Source organism: Plecotus auritus (assembly GCF_963455305.1).
Source record: "Plecotus auritus genome assembly, chromosome: 1".
Classification (NCBI taxonomy): Eukaryota; Metazoa; Chordata; class Mammalia; order Chiroptera; family Vespertilionidae; genus Plecotus; species Plecotus auritus.
In genome coordinates this window covers 84,248,270-84,270,853 of record NC_137770.1, presented here as the reverse complement: position 1 = coordinate 84,270,853, position 22,584 = coordinate 84,248,270, and the positions used below count along the sequence as shown (strand labels likewise).

Below are 22,584 nucleotides of genomic sequence, written 5' to 3'. Positions count from 1 at the left end.
CCATGCCTGATGAATAGCACTGTCCAGTTCTGTGAGATTTGATGGTTGTGGAACCAGCTGCCTGATGGCTTAACTTCGTCCCACAAATGCTCAATTGGATTGAGAGCTGGTGATTGTGGGGGCCACCTAAGCAAGGTAAAGTCTCCCTCATGTTCTTGAAACCACTCCGGCACAATACGAGCACCGTGGCATGGCACATTGTCTTGTTGGAAGAAGCCATCTCCATTGGGATACGCCATCAATATGATAGGATGAACTTGATCAGCAACGATACTTAGGGATGTTGTGCTATTCAGACGTTGTTCCACACGAATTAAAGGGCCCAAATCATGCCAGGAAACATGCCCCAAACCATAACACTGCCCCCACCAGCTTGAAGGGTTGTACTCATGCATGTGGGGTGCATGCTTTCATGCTGTTTCCTCAAAATCCTCACTCTGCCATCTGCATAATGCAACTGGAAATGTGATTCATCGGACCACATGACTTTTTTCCAATGCTCGACTGTCCAATCCTTGTGTTCCTGTGTGAATTGGAGGCATTTTGTCTTGGTAACTGCAGACAGCAAAGGTGTTTGAACAGGCCTTCGGCTTCCATATCCCATACGATGCAGTGTACAGCTAATTTGCCTACAAACATCAGGTGGTCATAATAATCTGGCCACTCAGTGTATGTAATGATTTGAGAAAGGCTACTCATTTAAACCATATATAAAAGGGAAGTTGTATCATTGAAAAAAACCTAACAACTGATTTTCTCTATTGCTGTCAGGTTGGGCAAATTTACCTGATAAAGCACTGGGTTGTCTTCCCTCATTGTATCACCCACAGCCTAAGGATCTCCGACTCAGACCCTCACCCCAGAGAAGAAATCTTAGACAGGTTCTCCCTCTCTCTCTTCCTTAGACACTTCCCTCCTACAGAATCCCAATGAGCCCGGGCTCATTCCTATTTAAGAAGGAGCTTATCAGGATTGACAGAAAAGTAACCAATCTTTCCCAAGGAAAGCAACTTACTTTCCATGCCATTGCTCTAAAATCACTGATACTGCTAACAGGAAAAAAAGAGACCAGCTCAAGTTGGAAATCTGATTCCTGTAAGGATAGGAACCAGCAGGTTCAGGATAAAGGGACCCATTACTCAACATCTTTTGAGCACCTATTAAGTGGCAGGCACTGTGAGCTCTTACAAAGGCAAAATCCATGCCCTCAAGGAGCTTGCAGTCTAGTGGGGAAATGAGGATGTAATTATTCTAGTTATAAAACCATTAAGTGCTAGAGACAGGAACAATTTGTCCTGAGTGCGATTCATTCTAAGATACCAAGAGATTTCTCAACTGTGGTACTTATGATTCTGACAGAATAGATGTTGGGCACAGCAGGCTTGAGAACATAGGCAATACATGAAGAGTAAAATTCATGGATGTGGCAGGAAAATTTAATCAGGATCAAGCTGGAAAAGGCCTTAGGTCTATATTTTAGTTTATACTTATGATGGCAGCGTAAGGGCCTTTCTGCCAACATGAGCAGTTTGGAGCCAGAGACATCTGCCAGGAGCCCACTTCAGCGAAGATGAGGGGTTGCTCACGCAGTTAAAGAATGGAGAGAATGGATAGGATATTGAGTTGACTAAACATACAAAACTATAAACAAGAGTCCAAAGAATGAATTAATCCTCCAAAATCCAAAAGATTTATAAGGATTTTTAATGGCTATTTAGTGCCTCCTGGTGGATAGATGAGACCTTCCCAGCATTAACAGCATCAAGCCACTTTGGTGTTTCTTCTTCTAGTAAACAGTACAGCCTCTTGCTAATCAGCTTCTGCAGAAATCTGCACTCAGATTACAAAGCACTTAGTTGAATCTAGTTAAAGGCAGACCCTCCAATGCTACCAATTCACATATAGTACAATAAATGATCAAATGCTAAATTAAGTGGTCAACTAGCCACCTGAGAATTCATAACACCAAGCCATTTAAGAGGTAAAAATTAAAAAAAAAAAAGAGGTAAAAATTTGTAGATATAGAATAGAGCCATTTTTGAAGATTAAGAATCCAGGTGTGAGGCAATCACACAAAGTATCCTGGGATCATAAGCGTATGGCGGGGACAGAAGTTTAAGTATTTGAAGCCCTCTAAGTAATGGAGATTCTATGAAAGTTTGAGTGGGGGTGATTACAGTACCCAAGGATTTTAAGACTAATCTGACATTAGAATATAAAATGGAGAAATTAGGTTATTAACATGACCAAGTAACTGAAAGCCGGTTTTGATCCTCAAGGTAAGGACCCAAAATAAATTAGCCAATGTTATGTGGTTATTGCATGGCTAAGGTAATAGAAGCTTCACAACTGTTAGCTAAATTTGTTTTTTTTTCTCACCTTGGGGTAAAGACAGGATAGGCTACCCAGACCACAATCTTAAGATTCTAGCAGTGCTGGTGTGAATAATTCATTTGCACATAAGTTTTATCAGGAACACACACAAAAGTGCTATTAGATCACTCTAATCTAGCCATTCTTAGTTCCCCAAGCTCATTTACTTTACTTCTCAAATACTAATCAGGGCTACATGCTACCCAGAAAACCCATCATCCTCAACTAAACACATAATGTTGTTGCTAGTTGTTCACTTTAACTCCTATTCCTTAATTCGTAACTAAGAACTTCCCTTCCACAACACCAGCATTTTTCAAAGGAGATTAACAGTCTTCTGGCATCTAAGACAGACTAGGAAGATAAAATAATCCTTACACTCAAAAGGCCAAACAATTTTTATTTTCAAAAACAACTTTATTCATGACACATTTTAAAAAAACTCCCACCCCTTGGAAATGAGCTAGAAAAATAAACAAAATCCACCTCCCACCTCCCTGTGCCCACTTCCTCCCATTCCCTCCAAATAAAAGGGAAAAAAAAAAAGCAAAGAAAAAAAAACAAAACTGAAAAACAAAAAAAAAGTCACCAAACCCCCCAAAACAAGGTAGTGCATTTCCCCAGGGGGAAGGGGAATTTACACTGGAGCCGCTGGGAGCGGAACGTAGATCTTCCGGCTACAGAAACCTGCAAAGAAAGACACTCAAAACAGAAAAAGAAACACAAAAGGAAACAAAATAGATCACCAGGCATCTGAAGGAACAGGGAGCCAGAAAAGAGGGGTGGGGTGGGTGGATGACCTGGCAGGACAGGAGCAGGCAGGAGGGTACTGTGAAAGTGAGGAAGATGGAGGGAAGGTAACAAGCAGAACAGTTTGGTGTCCTTCCAGAGCCCTGGGTTAAAAAAAAAAAATCCCTCCTACCATCCATGCCCACCTACCCTTGAGCAGCCCCCAAAGGGGTGAAGTGGGACAGGGAAACAGTGGGAGCAGCTTGCACAGTTGAGTCGAGTCCATGGCGAGAATCCCCAGAGTGAATAAGCAGCCCCCTGCCCCACACCCTGGGCCTTCCCCTACTCCCCAAAGCAGGTCCCTCCTCAGCAGTTAGTTATGGGATTCTCCCCCCTTCCACAGTATATCTTTTTTTTTTAAATATTTTTTTTCCATCAAGGTCATCTTCTGTTTTCTTTTTTTTTTTTAATTCTTTTTTTTTTTTTCCTTCTTTCCTCTTTTTTCCTCTCTCTCCTCCTAATACACACTTTTTTTAGTAAGGGGAATACCATGAAGTCGCTCTAGCCCGGCCCCTGGAAGAAAGAAGGAGAGTTAGGTGTTAACACAATCACTAGACAGTTCAGTACAAGCCCCTCCCCATGGGCCCTCGCCCCAGTTACTGTGAAGGGAAGGGGGCAAAGAAAATTTCCAAGTATACTAAAACTGAACCCACAATCTCAGAAACAGTGACACAGCTGGCAAATGGGAGGGGGAATTAACATAATACTCCTCCAAACAGTGGCAATAGGGAAGTGCATCTGAGACAAAGGAGCAAGGAAAAGGACTCATTGTATGTAGTTTTCCCGATTCTCCACAGGTCTACACTCAACAGAACCTAACTCCTGGGAGCAGATAGGTAAATATTATGAAAAGCCCAGGTCTATATACCTAACTTACCTATTTAAGTGAAAAGAGAAGTAAAGCAAAGCAACATGGGCACCGCAAAAGACTGGCTCAGTTAAAGAGTAAATATCTCAATATCCTCCCACATGGTTGCTGAGGAGGATCAACTAGCCTCTGGTATTCTTCCAAGGAACCTTCAAACATCAACCCCTCCCTAACTGTGAAAAATAAAAATGTCCAAGCAGTATTTTTGCTGCTCTGAGGCCCTGTTCTTCCAGACTTTCTGTGTAAACCCATTCTGCCACCAACTCTCAAGGAAAATCATACTGGGGGAAGAAGCCTCTCTCAGAACACAGTGGAGAAATCCAGCCCCTATGACCAATTCCTGCTCCAGAAAAAGATGATGAGACTGGCCGCCTGGCCTGGCCTGGCCTGCAACTACCTTCCTCACCCTGCACAGGCAGGAGACCAAGTCCCTGGAGACCAAGGGGAGGGTTAGGGAAGGTTCCTCAGATCAGGAGAGAAGTAAGCATAAAGGTTCATGGGAAGTGGGGGAGAGGAGCAGCCCATCTATCCTGACCTGTAGACACGACCCCGGGGCCTGCTGTTAAAACCACTGTAGAATCGAGCTCGGGAACTGTTGTAGTTGGTGGTCCGGGCACGGTATCGGGCTCGTGGGAAACCCCGGTCTGTTGTGCTGATGCCTGGTCTGTTGGTTCGTTTTGGGATTACCTGAGTGAAGGATGTACAATGTAGAGCTTTAGTCAACCTGGAGAGTTTATATAGAACCAAAATAGCAGTGAGCATGGGGCTTACCTTGATTTGTCTTCCTCTAAATAGGGATTCATCTAAGGCCAGGGAAGTCCTCACTGACTCTTTGTCTGAGAACTCTATATATGCAAACCTGCAAAAAAGTGAGACTTTAGCTATCTGAGAACGCAAATAGTAGCTCATAGGTAAAATTCAACTTGCAGGCATGCTTTATTTGGGTACAATGTGTTCACCCTTTAAATTATTGGTCAAAAAAATAGCCATACCAGCCGGCTGGCCAAATTTTTTTTTAATGAAAAATTTTAATCAAAATGTCCAGCTACTCTTAGAAAATTGTAAAACAGGGTACATAGGGCCTGAATTTCTATATGACAGAACCTGGTAAGGCCAAGCAGAAGCTGCCCCTCCCCTTCTAGTTCATGATCCCATTCATACCTAGCCTTCTTTATTTTGTCTGGCCCCTCAAAGCATTTATGTGCAACCTCTGAAATGCAGAGGTGGGCAAAAGTAGGTTTACAGTTGTAAGCAAGTTTATTATATATTCTTGCATATCTGCCACTGTGAACCTACTTTTGCCCACCCCTGTACATCAACATTAATTGCCTTAAGCCCTAGTCAGTTTGGTTCAGTGGACAGAGCGTCAGCCTTCGGACTGAAGGGTCCTGGGTTCAATTCTGGTCAAGGGCACGTGCCCCGTTGCAGCCTCCCCCACCCAGTAGGGGGTGTGCAAGAGGCAGCCTATCAATGATTCTCTCTCATCATTGATGGTTCTATCCCTCTCTCTCCCTACCTATCTGAAATCAATAAAAATATATTTTATTTATTATTATTTTTTTAAATATATTTTATTGATATTTTACAGAGAGGAAGGGAGAGGGACAGAGAGCCAGAAACATCAATGAGAGAGAAACATCGACCAGCTGCCTCCTGCACACCCCCCACTGGGGATGTGCTCGCAACCAAGGCACATGCCCTTGACCGGAATCGAACCCAGGACCCTCCAGTCCGCAGGTCGACGCTCTATCCACTGAGCCAAACCGGCCTCAGCTAAAAATATATTTTAAAAAAAAGACAAAAAACACTTGTTTGAACAGCAAGTTAATTTAATCCTCAATATAAAATAATCTACTTGTTTTTATCTATTTATTTAAATCCTCACCTGAGGGTATTTTCCATTGGTTTTTAAGAGAGGGGAAGAGAGGGAAAGACAGAGAGAAATATAGATGTGAGATAAACACATTGATTGGTTGCCTCCTACAAGCACCCGGACCAAGGTGGAGCCTACAACTGAAGTATGTGCTCTTGACCAGAATTAAACCCAGGACCCTTCAGTTTGCAGGCCAACACTCTATGCACTGGGCCAAACCAGCTAAGGCTAAAATAACCTATTTTTATTTTTTTATTTTTTAATATATTTTATTGATATTTTACAGAGAGGAAGGGAGAGGGACAGAGAGCCAGAAACATCGATGAGAGAGAAACATTGATCAGCCGCCTCCTGCACACCTCCCACTGGGGATGTGCCCGCAACCAAGGTACACACCCCCGACCGGAATCGAACCCGGGACCCCCCAGTCCGCAGGCCGACGCTCTATCCACTGAGGCAAACCGGTTTTGGCTAAAATAACCTATTTTTAAATTGTGACTAAAATGACCCCAACATACTTCCACACTTACCCCTTGGGATGGCCACTAAATTTGTCACAGAGTATGGTAACACGGTTGACTGAACCACAGCCATGAAAGTGTGCTTCCAGCTCTTCTGCTGTTGCACCATAGTCCACCTGTGCGGATAAATAAATAAATATATACATATATATATAAATATATACATATATATATATATATACACACATATATATATATATATATAAATGTATGTATATGTATATATATGTATATATATGGTACATTTCAAAGGTACTGGATAAATTCCCATCTCAATAGATACACAGCTTAGCCTTTGAGGTATATGTTATCCATACAGAGGAAGGTACATCAAATCTGTTTCTCTAAGGAACTAATCTCTTTTCTTTCCAACCCCAGAGGCTCTGTTGATTGCTGTTACCTACCAACTCCCAACACTCCCTCAGCCCCCAAATCTACCACCTATCCTAGAAATGTTCCTTTCAAGGCTTCCATTAAGTAACTCCCCAAAATAAAACCTCCCCCCAACCCCAGTCTGGGCCTTAGTACATACATTGCCAACATAGATGGAACGGGCATCAGCCTCCATCTTCTCCTCGATAGACATGATCACTGGGCCAGCTTTGGAGGAGGAAAAAAAAAAAAAAAATCAGAAAAAAGAAAATTCTCGTTTTTTACTTGACCAATATATGCACCACCACCACCATCACTAGTGAACACTAAGATTTTGCTCTGTTCTTTGCTATACCCATTGCCTAAAATAGTGCCTAGCACACAGTAGGTTCTCACTAAATATTAGCCAAATGAAGAAATAGGATAATACATTCTTAAAAAAAAAAAATCAAAGAAAACAGTACAGGAATCTCCTCCATTCCCAAATCAAGTCCCTAATGAATAGGTTTGGTTGAAATGATCTGAGTAAAGGGGAAGCCCCTGCACCTGAGAGGTTTATCTCAGGACTCCTAACTAAAGAGTCTCCAATTTAAGGAAGAATTATTAAGCTTGAAGGTCAAATGCCATCTGGCAACCTCCACAAAGGGTAGAGGTAGACTAGGAACAAAGAGAAATATATTTGTAACAGGGACAAAGGGAGGCACCCACTACCCTCACCAAAACAGCTTGTTTCACAAAGGTCAAAGGAATACACAATGGACTATGACCGCCGGCACCTGGTCAGTAATTGATGACAAGCAGCTCCAAGGTCCAGACCATCTAATCCCGCATAACCCTTCCAATCCGGGGACCCGGCTCCGCGTGCAAGCGCCAGTCACTCACCATTGCCTGGAGGTGGACTCATATTCATCTGCTTCTCTACCTCGTTCTGTAGCTCTTTTAGCTTCTCAGCTTCTTCCTCCATCTCCCTGACTCGAGCTTTAATCGCTTCCAGCTCCTGCAATGAGTGGGGAAGGTATGGAGAAGAGCTGAAGAGGAACCACCGCAGGGCTCTGCCTGCTCTCGCACCGCACGCGGCCCCAGCCGTGCTCGGCCATTTCCCTCACCCCACGCGAGGGTCATTACAAGAAATGCTGGCAACCTTCTGTACACCACTAGGCACCCATGACGCCCGAATCCACCCGGCCGGGCCTCTCCGCGGCCGAGGATTCGGGCCCGGCCCCAGCCACGTTATTCCCCGCCCACCCGCACCCCCCGCCCGGGCCCTGGGCCTCCCGTGACACGGCCGGTCCGCGGCCAGCTCGCTCGCTTCCTTCCCTCACCGGGTCTTCAATGGCGCCGTCCCCCGGGTCCCCCTCGACCAGTCCCGGCTCCTCCTCCTCCTCCTGGCTGCCGGGGACTCCCGAGCCAGGCCCAGGGCCTGGGGCGCCCGGTGGGGCACGGGGCCGGGGCGGCTCCTCTTCAGGCTCGGGCTCTGGCTCGGGCTCCAGCAGCAGCTCCTCAGGCTCCAGTTCCTCAGACTCCAGGCCGTTCCCGTAGTCCCCTGCGCCCCCCGGGGCCCCCTCCCCGGCCTCCCCACCGGCCCCGGGCACAAGATGGCGCCGCCGCCCCGGCCCGGAGCCCCGACCGCCCGCAGCCCCCGCTGCCGCTGCCGCCGCCGCCGCCGCCGCCATCGCCGCTCAGACTGGGGCCCGCCGCCCAGCGATTGGAGAGCTGTGCGGGCCACGCCGACGACTCATTAGTCAAGCAGCCTGCCCGTCACTATGAGCTAAGACTCCATTGGGTAATATTACTTGGCAATCAAATAAGACCCCACCTCCGAGGCGGGGGGATTGCTCCAAATTCTCAAATCCCGGTAGGTGAAATCGGTCAGTCAATCAACACGCGTCCCACCTCCTCTCAAGTCCTTAGGTAACAATACCGCCACGCTGTGACGACTTTCCTGCTTCTTCCGTTTATGGGCGGGTGCACGAGGTATATGACGCTCCGTGATTGGTCGCTGGCTAGACAAGTGGAAAGGACCAAGCTTCCGATTGCCTCGACTCGGTGGCCCAGTCTCAGAAGTCGATTGGCTTGCGAAGGGCTGACATCCGTTTTGATAGATGAACCTTGCCCTCAAATGGCACGCCGGGCTTACCGCTAGGGAAAGCCCAGGTCACATGACTAGTCTTAAAGTGGCCACCATTTGACACTACTGGTTGCCAACTGTTGGAAGGTATGAGCCGGACACATTGCGGCGGTTTCTGGAAACTGGTCTCCTGACCAGAAAAGCACCCGTAGATGGGATATTGCTTGAAATGGAGGGTTCTGAATGGAGGTCCCCAAGAAGGAGCTTGCTTTTCCCATTCAAGTTATTGGTACTACCATCCACCAGGTCTGCCAAACAAGAAAGCAGGGAGGAATCCTTATTCCAGAGCTACCAGGCCCGAGTATTCTCCGTTCTGACTTCCTGCACGGACGTATTTTCCAAGACCTCTGCGCATGTCCCAGTCTCGCCTGTTCCTTATCTTGCTTGGACTTTTTGCTCTATCCCCGTAATGGGTCTCTCGGCTTCTAGGGTCGCCCCTCCAATCAGCACCACTCCCAGACTGCGTTTGCTCCCCCCTTGCTGTCCAGGTAGTCTCAAAACTACTCACCGTGGCTTACAGACCTCAGAACTAGACAACTACACAAATGTTATTTCCACACTCCGTTCCCGTGCGTGTACCTGCACCCGTCGGTGCCTCTACGTGCAGCTCCTCTTCAACAAGACCATTGCAAACCTCTTCTGAGAAGCCTTCCACTAGCTTCCCCTCCTCTCCCATGCGGGGGGTGGGGGGGTGGGAAGAAGGGGGGCTACTTCACTGTGGCCTTAATTATTTTGTGTTGTTTCCTAACTAGGTCCTGAGGGCTTGGAGATAAGAGGCTGGATCCTAGTTATATTTGCATCTCCACTGTGGGGCAATATACCTAGACATAGTTAAGTGTCCAATAATGTTTGCTGACAAAGGATGCATTGACTGGGGATCTGGGTACCACCCTTCATCCTCAGTGCTTTCCCAGCCCCCAAACCCTCCTTCAGACCCCAGAGGAATTTCTCCAGTTAGGATCCCACCACACTGTTGCACTATTAGATACCAGTGAGACCTAGTCCTGGAAGGCAGGGTTGCCATATTTCAATAGTGATCCTATGCATTTGTTAAAAATGAAAGAACGGAGGTACTAAGTCCGCAAGAGGGATGTTTGTAGCCAGACCAAGCTATGGTTTGAAAGCCAGTTTAACATGAGCCCAACCAAATAGTTAAACAACTCCAATAAGAGCAGGAGGATTTGGACTAGAGGGCATCGCTGTTTGCAAAAACAAAAGTCAAAAGCTTCTCAGTATACCCCACTCTTCCCCCCTCACTCACTTTTTCTCACAAATCCTTACCTCAGAAACAGGGGAACTTGGAGCAGAGTCACAGTCAGAGTTGTTTAAAAATTTCACTGAAAATTTCTTCATCAGCTTCAGTGGTTTGGGAGAACTAAGTTCAGCACGGAAGACAAGCTCTAAAATGTGAGTTCACTGGAAGAAAAACCTTTTATGTTGTACTTAATCCAATGAAGATTTGGGTGTTTTATTGGGACCTAGTTTAATCTAAGGCTTTAGATTCTAAGCAAACCAATTTAGAGAAAAGGGATTTTTTTTAAATGCCTTCATTCCTAATTTTGTTGAGCACTTGATTTTGTAACAGGCACAATCCTAGCCTCTTTACTATATTATCTCATTGCAGTCTCATGACCACCCTAGGAAGTATTTCCAAAACCATAACTTTTTTACAGATGAGGAAAAAGTAAAGTAACTTGCCCAAGTCATGAAACTAATTAGAAGTAAGCAGGGAATTGAAAGTCAGTTTTCAAAGTTCAGATCTATCAAAATTACTGTAAGGTTTGTTTTAAAACATGAAGATTACATTATGTTTGATGCTGAAACTGGAAAAAAACTAAGTTCCAACAATAGACAAGTGTTTAGGCAAACTCTAATACATCCAAAGATTATTATGTACCTATTAAAAGGTCTACACAGCCCTTTGGCTCAGTGGATAGAGCGTCGGCCCTCAGCCTGAAGGGTCCCGGGTTCGATTCCAGACAAGGACATGTACCTCTGTTGCAGGTTCCCCAGCCCTGGTCGAGGTGGGTACAGAAGGCAACTAATCAATGTGTCTCTTTCACATTGATGTTTCTCTCTGTTTCTCCCTCTACCTCCTACTCTTTCTAAAAATCAATAGAAAAATGTCCTTAGGTGAGGATTAACCAAAAAAATAAAAATAAAAGGTTTACACATAGTATGTGATAACATACAAAAATTTTTGTTAGTCCAAAAAAGTAGAATGCAAAATTGTATGTAAAGAATGATTAAAACTATGTATATCTTATTTTAAAAAACAAAACCAAAAAATTAGCTATTGGGGGTAAAAAGGAACAAGAACCAGTATAGTCTTATCTTTGGCTATATGTACCAAAAGCTTTTAACATGAAATTAAAACCCACTAATTGAGTTTCTTATCATCTGTTCTAAAGAAATAATCCAGCTCGGTGGGTGTGAACTAGGAGGGCATGGTTTGATTCTTGGTCAGGCCACATACCCGGGTTGCAGGCTGGATCCCCAGTAGGGGACGTGCAGGGGGCAGCGGATCAATGATTCTCTCTCATCGTTGATGTTTCTATCTCTTTCTCCCTCTGCCTTCCTCTCTCTCTAAAATCAATAAAAACATATTTTATTAACAAAGAAATAATCTAAAAACTGGAAAAACATTTGAGAATTAAAATATCCATCAAAATGAAAAAATGTAAACAACTTTAACATGCAAGTGGGCATTTTTAGGAAAATTATTGTACAAACATAGATGTAATTTTTTATAGTCATTATGCCTTCAAAATATTTTAATAATAAAGAAAAATGCTTGCTATATAATAATCAGAATTGTAGTATACATTATAAGTATGATCATAAAATATAAGCACAGATAAAAGATGGGAAAGCAATTTGCCAAAATGTTAATAGTGGTTCTTTCTGGGTAGTAGGGTTATGATTGATCTTCTTCTTTATAATTTTCTATGTTCTACAATTTTCCAACAATATCATATATTATTTTTATTTAAAATTTATAAAAACATCAACTTCCAAACTTACTCTAATAAGCATGATTACTTTTTAAAACACATTAAAAAAAGATATTTGCATGGTGCCTTGTAAAGATACTTCCCTGTTAGAATGCATGGATTCCATCTTACTGATATTTACCCATTGCCTATCCCTGTGTGCTCAATAAGTGGTAACTAAGTGAATCATCTTCTGTAAAATATGATTTAATTTCTTGCCTGTTATTGATGTATAAAGAACATCAAAGAGATGACTCTGAGAATGATTTTTAAAAAAATTAGTATGTAATGATATGAGATTCACCCATTATGCATATAATTTTCCTTCAGTAATAACCTATCAAGAGAGAGCTGTAGAATTTTGGAAAAACTGAAACTCAGTGATGTGCCGAGAAGGAAAAATGTGTTAATAGAAGTGAATGGCCAGTGCAATTGCGAAAAGGAGAATTAAATCAGTAAAATGAGTTTTGTCCGGAAGGGAAAAGTTTTCTCACTAAACATAAATACTTGGCTTCTTGGTAGTTTCATGCCCATTTTTGACTCTTGCTTTGAAAAAAAATTTTTTTTTGCTTAATTTTATTTATTGATTGATTTTAGAGAAAGAAACATCTTTTTGTTGTTCCATTTATATATGCATTCATTGGTTGATTCTTGTATGTGCCCTATGGGGGATTAAACCCACAACCTTGGAGTATTGGGATGATGCTCTAACCAACTGAGCTACCTGGCCAGAGCTCTGCTTTTTACCAGCTACAATAATTCTCTATAATCTAGAACTAGTAGTCACACATGGGTACTGAGCCTGTGAAACAATGAGTAGTCTAAAATGAGATGTGCTGGAAGTGTCAAATATATACCCAATTTCAACGACTAAGTATGAAAAAGAGACTATAACTTAATTGTTTAATATTAATTTTAGTTGAAATTGTAAGTTTTTAAATACTGGGTTAAATAAAATATTATTAAAATTAGTTTTACCTATTTTTTTGTTTGTTCTTTGAATCCTCACCTGAGGACATACTTATTTATTTTAGAGAGAGGGGGAAGAAAGGAGAGAAACGTTGATGTGAGAAAGTAACATCGATCTGTTGCTTTCCTGAATGCACTCCAATTGGGAATCGAACCCACAACCTAGGTATGTGCTGTGACCAGGAATTGAACTCGCAACCTTTCAGTGCACAGGACAATGCTCTAACCAACTGAGTCACTCTGGCTCATTTTCAGTGAGGCTACTGGAAAATGTAAAACTACATCTGTGGCTTGTATTATATTTATATTGGACAGTGTTAATATAGAACCTTAGAGCTTGATCATTTTACTCTATTTTAAAGCAGACTCCAATTCTTTTTTTTTTTAAAAGATATTATTTTTTGTTATTAATCCTCACTGGAGGATATTTTTCCATTGAATTTTAGAGAGAGTGGGAGGGAGGGAGACAGAGAGAGAAAAACATCAATGTGAGAGAGACACATTGGTTGCCTCCCGGCCAGGGCCAGGGATTGAGCCTGCAACTGAGGTACATGCCTTTGAATGGAATCCGGGACCCTTTAGTCCGCAGGTGGATGCTCTATCCACTGAGACAAACCAGCTAGGGCTCTTTCTTTCAAAAAAGAAAAAAAAAATACACACACACACACACACACACACACATATATTTGTATTGATTTTAGAGAGGAAGGGAGAGAGAAACATCAGTGATTAGAGAGAATCATTGATCAGCGGCCTCCTGCACACCCCCTGCTGGGGATGGAGTCCGAAACCCCGAGCATGTGCCCTGACCCAGAATCAAAGCATGGTCTCCTGGTTCATAGGTCGACGCTCAACCACTGAGCCACACCTGTGGGGCCAGACTCCAATTCTTTCTATTCAAAGTCTGGCCCTACCTACTTCAATCCCTAGATCTGCCCTTGTATATAAGTGGGGTGGCCATTTAAATGAGAAGGAACCTCTGTTTGGCTGCTTAATTTCCATTCTGTTTGGTTAACTTTTTAAAAATTTTGTACCTAAAAATCTTATTTTATTATACTGTACCAGAATTATGTATTCCTTATTAAAATATCAGAAAATAGCCCGGCCCTGTGTTACTGTGGTTGAGGGTCGAGGCATGCACCAAGCAGTCCCACTCAGGGTACATGCCCGGGTTGCAGACTCAATCCCCAGTAGGGGCAAGCAGGAGGCAGCCAATATATGTTAATACATCAATGTTTCTATCTCTCTCTCCCCTTCCTATCCTCTTGCTCTAAAATCAATAAAAATAAATAAACAAACAAAATCAATAAAAAACATATTTTTAAAATATATTTTTATTGATTTCAGAGAGAGAGAGAAATAGAAACATCAATGATGAGAAAGAATCATTGATTAGCTGCCTCCACTGGAGATTAAGCCCGCACTGGAGATTAAGCCCGCAACCCGGGCATGTGCTCTAACCGGGAATTGAACCATGACCTCCTGATTCATAGGTTGACGCTCAACCACTGAGCTGCCCAGTTGGGCAATAAAAACATTTTTTTGAAAAACATCAGAAAATACTGGCAACAAAAAGAATAAAACAAAATCACCCATAAAATCCACCACCCAGAGATAATCACTACTGATATTTTGGTATATACCCTTCCTGAAATTTTCAACACAAAAATACATATAGAGGCATGTGTGCACACATTTATTTGTTTATTTATTTTGGGGAACATACTGTATATATTATTTTTTCCTTTTTTAAAAAATTTTTTTTTATTGATTTCAGAGAGGAAAGAAGAAGGGGAGAGAGAGAGAAGCATCACTGATGAGAGAATCACCGACTGGCTGCCTCCTGCACACCCCCAACTGAGGATGGAGCCCACCATCTGGGCATGTGCCCTGACTGGAATAGAACCCTGACCTTCTGGTTCTTAGGTCGACACTCAACCACTGAGCCACGCCAGCCAGGCTGTATAATTTTCTAATCTATTTTCTTTTTTATCCAATAAGATACAGAAACATCTTTCCATATCAATAAAATATTTTTCCAATTTCATTTTTTAATATATATTTTTATTGATTTCAGAGAAGAAAGGAAAGTGAGAGGGAGATAGAAACATCAATGATAAAAATCATTGATCGGCTGCCTCCTGCACACCCCCTACTGGGGATTGGGCCAGGCCTGCGCCCTTGACGGGAATCAAACCCAGGACCTTTCAGTTCGCAGGTTGACACTCTATCCACTAAACCAAATCAGCTAGGGCTCCAGTTTCATTTTTAATGACTTTACTTGTCACCTTAGAAATGAAGCCTTTCCTAACCACTCTATTTAAATTTGAAATCTATACATACATACACCTTCCAATCCTGCCCTAATGAATTATTTTTCTTCATAGCATTTTTTAAAAATATATTTTTATTTATTTCAGAGAGAAAGGAAGAGGGAGAGAGAGAAACTTCAATGATGAGAGAGAATCATTGATCAGCTGCCTCCTGCACGCCCCCCACTGGGGATGGAGCCCACAACCCCGGCATGTGCCCTTGACCAGAATCGAACCCAGGACCCTTCAGTCCGCAGGCCGACGCTCTAGCCATTGAGCCAAACCGGCTGGGCTCTTCATAGCATTTGTCACCTAACATGAAATGTTACATTCGTGAATATTGTGAAATTTATTTATCTATTATATGTTTGTTTCTCTTACTAGAATGTAAGTAACATGATGGCAGAAATCTGTGCTTGTTTGTTCACTTCTCTACTTCAGTGCCTAGAACCATGCTTAACACACAAAAGATGTTTGAATGTTTTGCTACATGAATGACTGAATGAAGAACTATATAACATTTCATTATATTGTTTTCTGGTTGATTTTTAAAATACTGTAATTTATATCTCACCTCTATCCACATTTAAGGCAGCTTTTAAAGTTTTCAAAGCATCTAGTCTTAAGTAAAAACACAGAATATCTACAATCCATCAATTTGCTAAAATTGTAACTAAATGTTGCTTAACTTTAACCAAAAATGCCATTTGTAGAAATAACATTCACAGAAAACTGAAAGGTAAACAATCCACCTGTCCATTTAGTCTAAAATTTATCCCAGTATTAAACTGTAGCATCACAGAGCATATTTTGGTCAAATTGTGATGAGCCTACTTAAACAAGCTTAGGGCCTACTGAATCCAACCCGGGACCCTTCAGTCCACAGGCCGATGCTCTATCCACTGAGCCAAACCAGCCAGGGCCATGTTTTGTCTTTTGAGTATTCTAGTAAGATGTTGCTTTTTGGCAAGTATAAGTTAATCAATTATTAAACCAAAAACACTGCAGTGGAGATAAATGCACTAGCTTTCATAGCCTGAAGGTATTAACTATTAAGAGCATCTAATTCCCCTTTCCCCTAGTGCAGTGGTCGGCAAACTCATTAGTCAACAGAGCCAAATATCAACAGTACAACAATTGAAATTTCTTTTGAGAGCCAAATTTTTTTTTTATATATTTTATTGATATTTTACAGAGAGGAAGGGAGAGGGATAGAGAGCTAGAAACATCGATGAGAGAGAAACATCGATCAGCTGCCTCCTGCACACCTCCCACTGGGGATGTGCCCGCAACCAAGGTACATGCCCTTGACCGGAATCGAACCCGGGACCCTTCAGTCCGCAGGCCGACGCTCTATCCATTGAGCCAAACCGGTTTCGGCGAGAGCCAAATTTTTTAAACTTAAACTTCTCCTAACGCCACTTCTTCAAAATAGACTCGCCCAGGCCATGGTATTTTGTGGAAGAGCCACACTCAAGGGGCCAAAGAGCCGCATGTGGCTCTCAAGCCGCGGTTTGCCGACCACTGCCCTAATGCCATGTTCACCAAGCCACTCTCAAATTTTAAGATGACCTGCCTGTATATTTTTTACAGAGAATGGAAATGCAACCCTGCCTCTAAGCAATATATTTCTTTCTACAATTTTAACACATAAACCCAAATATTTTATTGCATTGGATTCTAGAAAGACTAGAAAATTCTGCTTGTAATTTAAAATTAGGACCACTATTTCTGTCAGACATGATTTTGATGTGGTCCTAGACTAGAAGTACAGAAGGATGGGCTGACTAATTCCTGTAGTTTCCATCCAGCTTAGCAGTTTGCATTAAAATGTCTGAAACCAAATGTCTCAAGGGACCAAGAAAGGAAGCAGGAACTTCATTTTTGCCAGACTTACTTTAAGTCTAAATAAAGTAGGCAACAGGGTATATTGGGAAGAAATGCTCATTATCACACACTTCTGATTAGAGTTTGGACACAACTGGGGACTTGACTACCATCATACAAAGATATTTGGTAGGTTTTCTTTGTGCCGTCCCAAAGTACCATATACACACAACCTCTTAAGGCTTGGGCTGGCACAGATGGAGTTCTTGGCTTTAGGCATTTGACCAAAGTGGGAGGATAGGGGAACAACTCTGATTTCCTATCCCAACACTTTCCAGAATCTCTATTATTCCAGTTCTTGCCTTTAACAAAGGGCATGACGAGATGATTGGATCAAGAAATATCCTGGGGGGCCGGAGGGGGGGTGGAAGGAGTCAATTGGGGGAAAAGGAAACATATGTAAAACTTTAGACAATAAAAAAAAAATTATATAAAGAAAGAAACGTCCGGACCCCAGGCTACACAGTGTAGAAGTCACAAACCCTGATCAGTCCTTCTCATTAAACTTCTGGGCTTTATTTATTATTTATTTTTTTTAATACGACCATTACATATTACACAAAAATAAAAGTCAAACGAACTTGGTATTTATAAATTATTAAATAAAAATACAGGAATATATATTTATATTTATAGAGCTTTTTCTTTTCTTCTAAACTAACCAAATCTTTCTCCCGCCATTTTATGATTTAAAAAAGTAAAATAGTGTATGCCCTAGAATAAGTGGGGAGTGGGCTTAATAATCGCAGGACCCAGTTGCTCTACTTCTGCTCTTTCCTTGGCCTAAGCAAATCCCTATTTGTCCCTTTGGGCTCTGGAGAGAAGGAAACACCCTCTCCACCTATTTAATCTCTAAAAAATAGCAATTAGATTTATTTCCCTTATTTAAAAAAAAAAAAAAAGGAATGGGTTTAAAAATTAGGAGCCATACTCAGGCTTCCCGGCCAAGAACTAATCCCAAGGAACTATATGGCTCTAGAAGAGTCTCTACTTTTCCCTGACAGAAGATTCTCTGGGGTTTCCATTGCCCCTCAAGAAGGGCAAGGTAGTTCAAAACAGCTCACTGTGGTCCCACCCAAGCTATGCTTCTAGGAATCCATACCAACCCCCTTACACTTTCAGAATACAGCCTCTCCTTCCACCCAGGTGTGAAGGCCTCAGAGTAGGGCATCTCCGTAACCACGGTCCCCACTGCCCCTGTTTGCTAAAGGCCCCCAGAAGAGCTAACGTGGAAAGGCACCCTGTAGTAGAGGGTAGGGTGACGAGTCTGCCCCAAATCTAGGAGAGCACAGGCTCCAATTTGGAGCTGATGGTCTAGTCAGTGGTTTTCTAACTTTTTTTCAGCAGCAAACCCCTTAATGCAAATAAAATCTTACCCTGAACCCCGACATGTAAGACAACTACAAGGAGAGCTGTTCTGTTTGAGGGCAAGTAGCCCAGCCTGCTCAGAGTGCCACCCTCCCGCCTCCCCTTTCACCTTCATCTTCCCCAAGGACTCCTAAGGCAACCCCTAGGAAATGTTGGGGCTCTGTCAAGCAGTTTGAAAACCACTGGCCTAGTTTGTCCTGAGCAAGTCAGAGACCCCCCACTCCCACCCCAATGGCCTGCCACAGAGCAGCTTTGAGTTTCTAGCATCAGCATACTCATGACAGACCAAGTGGCACATGCAGCCTACCACCTCCCCCATAAATACCATTAAAAAGTGCAGCCCTCTCTCAAGCATAAAAGTTTGGGCTAACCACCTGAGGCCAATTTTGGTCCCACATTTTAGTGAGTACAACTATGTTGCCACCTTCTGGGACCAAGTGAAATATCTCCAAGAAGAGTTAACCATGGTCTAGCTAAGCTGATCAGTGCTCAGGATCAAGGGCAGGGTTCTAGAGCACTGTGTATGGAGAAGTCAGCATCGGAGAGCAGCAATTTTAGCACCTTAGAAAGTGCAGCAGTGAGGTCTGGCTCAGGGCATGCAATTGGAGTGAAATCATTTCTTTCTCAAAAGAAAAGCTATAATCTGAATCTGTTCTAGAGGGCTGTGAGCTCTAAAGTTAACATTCGCAGACTCTGAGGTACAGACAAGTAACACCCATGCAAGTAGCGTGGCTTCAAAGAAAATATATATGCTTCCAGATCATGGTAGGTACTCTAGAACCCATACACCTGGCCCTTGATAAAGCAGCATCAAAGCCCACCACACGGAACAGGCCAGGCACGAGTACACATCACCCTCACACCCATGGGTTTCAGAGCTGGAATGTTCCTCTCAAGACATCAACAGTCTCACCGAGACATAGTGCAGGACCCAGACTGTATTCTAGATCAGCATGTATGTCTACACTCAGAAGGAAAATTAATTAGAGCCCTAATTTAGAGTTTAAGTTTGGGAACATAAGGTCCCAGAGATAGGGAACACTTTAGGCACCAGTGTACCCCAGTGGGAGAGGAAGGCAGCAGGCAGGTCCAGCTACCAAAACCTCTACCCACTGCAGGCTCCGCAGCCCTGCCTTTCTGTCAGAGCCCAGGAGGCAGCAGCAAGTGCATGATGCACAAGGAAGGGGGACCATGAAGGAACAAGGCCAGCTGTAGAACTGCACTTCTCTCCAAAGCCCTGCTAACGACTTTCTGCAGAGAAGTGCCCGAAGCCCTCATCTGTATACAGTGTTTCTCCCTCAGCCTTGAGGCAACAGGACAAGGGAAGGAGGGAGGGGGGGGGTTTGAGAGTGAGGCAGAGAACTGCCCCTGTTCTTGCCACTGCAAGAGGGAATGTTTTCTCCTTAAAGAATCCCACTACCACCAGATTAGACAAGCAGCCCAGCATGCACATGAGCACGCGTGCACATGCACACGCATGTCCAAGCAGCCCACTGTCACAGCCACCTCTTCCTATCACCTGAGAATCTGAGCTTCCATTCAAAGGGATGTGCCCTCTGTGTTTTCCCCAAATCCCACTCATCCAGTGGAGATGCCAGCCCCTTATGCAAGTCCACCTTCCTCAGGGCTGCAAACTGAGCTCCAGCTAGTTTCCTGTGCCCACACCTATAGGCATGATCCCTCCCACCTCCCCCTACCCCTGGAATGACTCCATCTCCTGACCCCCTGACTTTCCAAATACATTCCCCAAGGTCTCCAGTTCACTCTTCCAACTGCCTGCCTGGCACACTCAGTTCCCTCACACACTACCCTGCCCCTTCCCATCCTAGTTCCATGCCCATCCATTCACCCCACTTCTTTTAAGGGCATTCTCTGTTCTGTTCCTGCTCTCCTGTCCCCCAGCACACCTAGCCCCACTTGGCCCTGGACTTTCTCACTTGCTAGCAAAAAATGCTCCTACAGTTACCAAGGCCCCCAGTGCCACGGCCCCCGTCAGCACTGTCCTCACTGAGGCCCAGTTCCCCTCCCGCAGGCGTCGCGCCTCCTCCAGGGCCCCGTCCCCGTACAGAGCTGTGAACTCCGCCTGTGGGAGAGAAGGGAAGTAGGAGAGAAAGGAGAAAGGGATATCAGGAGAGGAAAGAGTAGAGAAAAGAGGAGAGGGAGAGTTCCAGTTCCATTCACTGCAAGCACTACCCCACACCCAGCCCCACTCTGGCCAAAGCTAACTGGCTGCAATCCCCTCTCATCCCCCATGAGCGCTTGGCTTATCTGCCTTCCCTGCCTCAAGTGAATCCCAACCGTTCCTTGGACAAAAATTCTGCTAAAAAAAAATTAAGAAATTCTACTCAGAACTGGCATCCTTTGTCTAGACTTGCCTGTCCACCACCCATCCCTGATTCCTGCCCCCATGCCAGTGTGCTCAAGTGTAAAATGACGTCTGGATGCCATTTGTCTGCTGGCACTCCCATGGGTACTGTGGATTCTGTCCTCTACTTTAGACCATGTGCCCATCCAGTGATGACTGCATGGCAGTCCTGGAGTGCAGCAACTAGCTTCATGCCCATAGTGAGGGCATCTGATTCCACCCAAATAGGGAGTCTCAGCCCCCATGCCTCATTCATTCCCAGCGCAGCCTCCCAGCCTCCAGCCAGAGCACCCTCCCCCCACCCACGCCCCTCCTGGAGACCAGCTTTGCAGAGGGATGTGCAGAGCAGCAACTGAGAAGCTTCTTACCCAGCCCCCACTACTGTGGATCCAGTCGGCCAGCCGCGTCTCCAGGTAGGCCACCATCCACTCCTGTACTTGTCCCACAAGTGGCTCCATCTCCTTGTTGACACTCTCAGCACACAGAGCAGCTCCAAAGACAAAGAAGGCCACAAGGCGACCCCAGTTGGGGCCCCCTTGGAAGAGTTCATCAGAGACCTGGGTGAAGCGTTGCTGGGCTGAGCCTGGGGTCACATGTAGCTGAGCCGCCAGATCAGAGAAGGTACGACGGAAACGGGTCTCAAACTCATCTCCAGCTGCCCGCATGGCTTGGTGCAGTGGGTCAGCTGCTGGGCCCTCTCCGGGACCCGCTCCACAAACATAACCCTTCTGCCTCAGCTTGTAGCCTACAAAGTCTGCCACCAGAGCCCGTGTGTCTGGGGCCGAGGCTGGGGTCGCCATCCGGGCGGCTGTAAAGGTCAAGGATAAAAGACTGGCATGAATATATATGGTCAGAGACACAGAATGGGGCATTTCAGCTTTGGCCAACCCAATGAGACAGGAAGGAAGGTGGGAGGGAACGTTCAGAGACCACTAGGCAGGGAGAGGAGACAACAAGGAGATTAAGTCATAATGATGGGCTAGGACATGAGGAGCTAGCCATTAAATTTGTAATATCCCAAATTGAATGTAAACAAGTTAATTTAAAACTACTTTAGATTTTACCCATAATAAGACAACACCAGTTCTATGATACCCCTACAAACCCCTCTCTGCAGTACACACCTTTTGGCTAGAGAAGGAGCTTAGAACCTCCCCAGAGGTAAGATGTGAAGATGCTGGCAGAGGCACAAGATGGGGGAGGAGACAGGGGCGGAAGGGAAAGGTGGGGGAACCAAAGGGTTGCCAGGGGCAGAGAAGGAAGGGCACACTCACCCAGCCTGGATGGCAGCTCTTAGGACCCAGCACTGGTGGCAAGGAGCCCCCAGCTGGGGCCTTTCATCCTCCTGGCCTGCGTGGAGCCCTGGGAAGGGGAGGAGGATATCAGAGCTAGGTGGGGAAGGCCAGGGATTAGGGTCTGGGCTGAGAAAGGCTGGGATTGCAGCTCCCAGGACCAGGCCCCTGCCTCCAACGCTCTACCAGCTGTGTGGCCGAATCCATGTTTAATGACTGTCCTCCCGGGAAACCCAGGGCCAAGGGCTTCCTGCTGACACCATCTCTACTCCGGTCTCCCCCCAGGGCAGCCCAAAGGCCCAGCTCCTCCCTCACCCCAACCCTCAGCCTGTCTCCAATCCCTCCTGCCTGCCAGGTTAGGGATCTCACGGGTCAGGCCGCTGGCTGCCGGAATCCAGGCCGTTTCCTGGTGCAGGAGCTGGGAGGGAGGGAGAGTGGGAGGAAGGGAGGGAAGGAAGGAGGGAGGAGAAAGGG

At 44.6% G+C, this 22,584-nt stretch overlaps 1 protein-coding gene across 3 annotated transcripts; it reads right to left on the bottom strand.

Annotated features, from left to right (window-relative positions):
• Positions 1-2,754: 2,754 nt before the first annotated feature.
• Positions 2,755-22,578, bottom strand: LOC308237654 (bcl-2-like protein 2). 3 transcript variants are annotated; one of them, XM_080648481.1, is made up of 7 exons: positions 8,119-8,482; positions 7,679-7,793; positions 6,957-7,024; positions 6,434-6,540; positions 4,802-4,889; positions 4,566-4,717; positions 2,755-3,675 (listed from the first exon to the last, which is right to left on the bottom strand). In XM_080648481.1, exons 1-7 carry the CDS (start codon positions 8,467-8,469, stop codon positions 3,636-3,638), a joined length of 921 nt encoding a protein of 306 aa, XP_080504607.1. In that variant the 5' UTR covers positions 8,470-8,482; the 3' UTR covers positions 2,755-3,635. The 3 variants fall into 3 exon arrangements, with proteins under 3 accessions (XP_080504607.1, XP_080504608.1, XP_080504609.1); XM_080648482.1 differs by lacking the exons at positions 2,755-3,675; positions 4,566-4,717; positions 4,802-4,889; ... (2 more) ...; positions 7,679-7,793; positions 8,119-8,482 and adding exons at positions 17,580-20,536; positions 21,187-21,626; positions 22,093-22,180; positions 22,480-22,578; XM_080648483.1 differs by lacking the exons at positions 2,755-3,675; positions 4,566-4,717; positions 4,802-4,889; ... (2 more) ...; positions 7,679-7,793; positions 8,119-8,482 and adding exons at positions 20,248-20,536; positions 21,187-21,626; positions 22,093-22,180; positions 22,426-22,517.
• Positions 22,579-22,584: the final 6 nt, after the last annotated feature.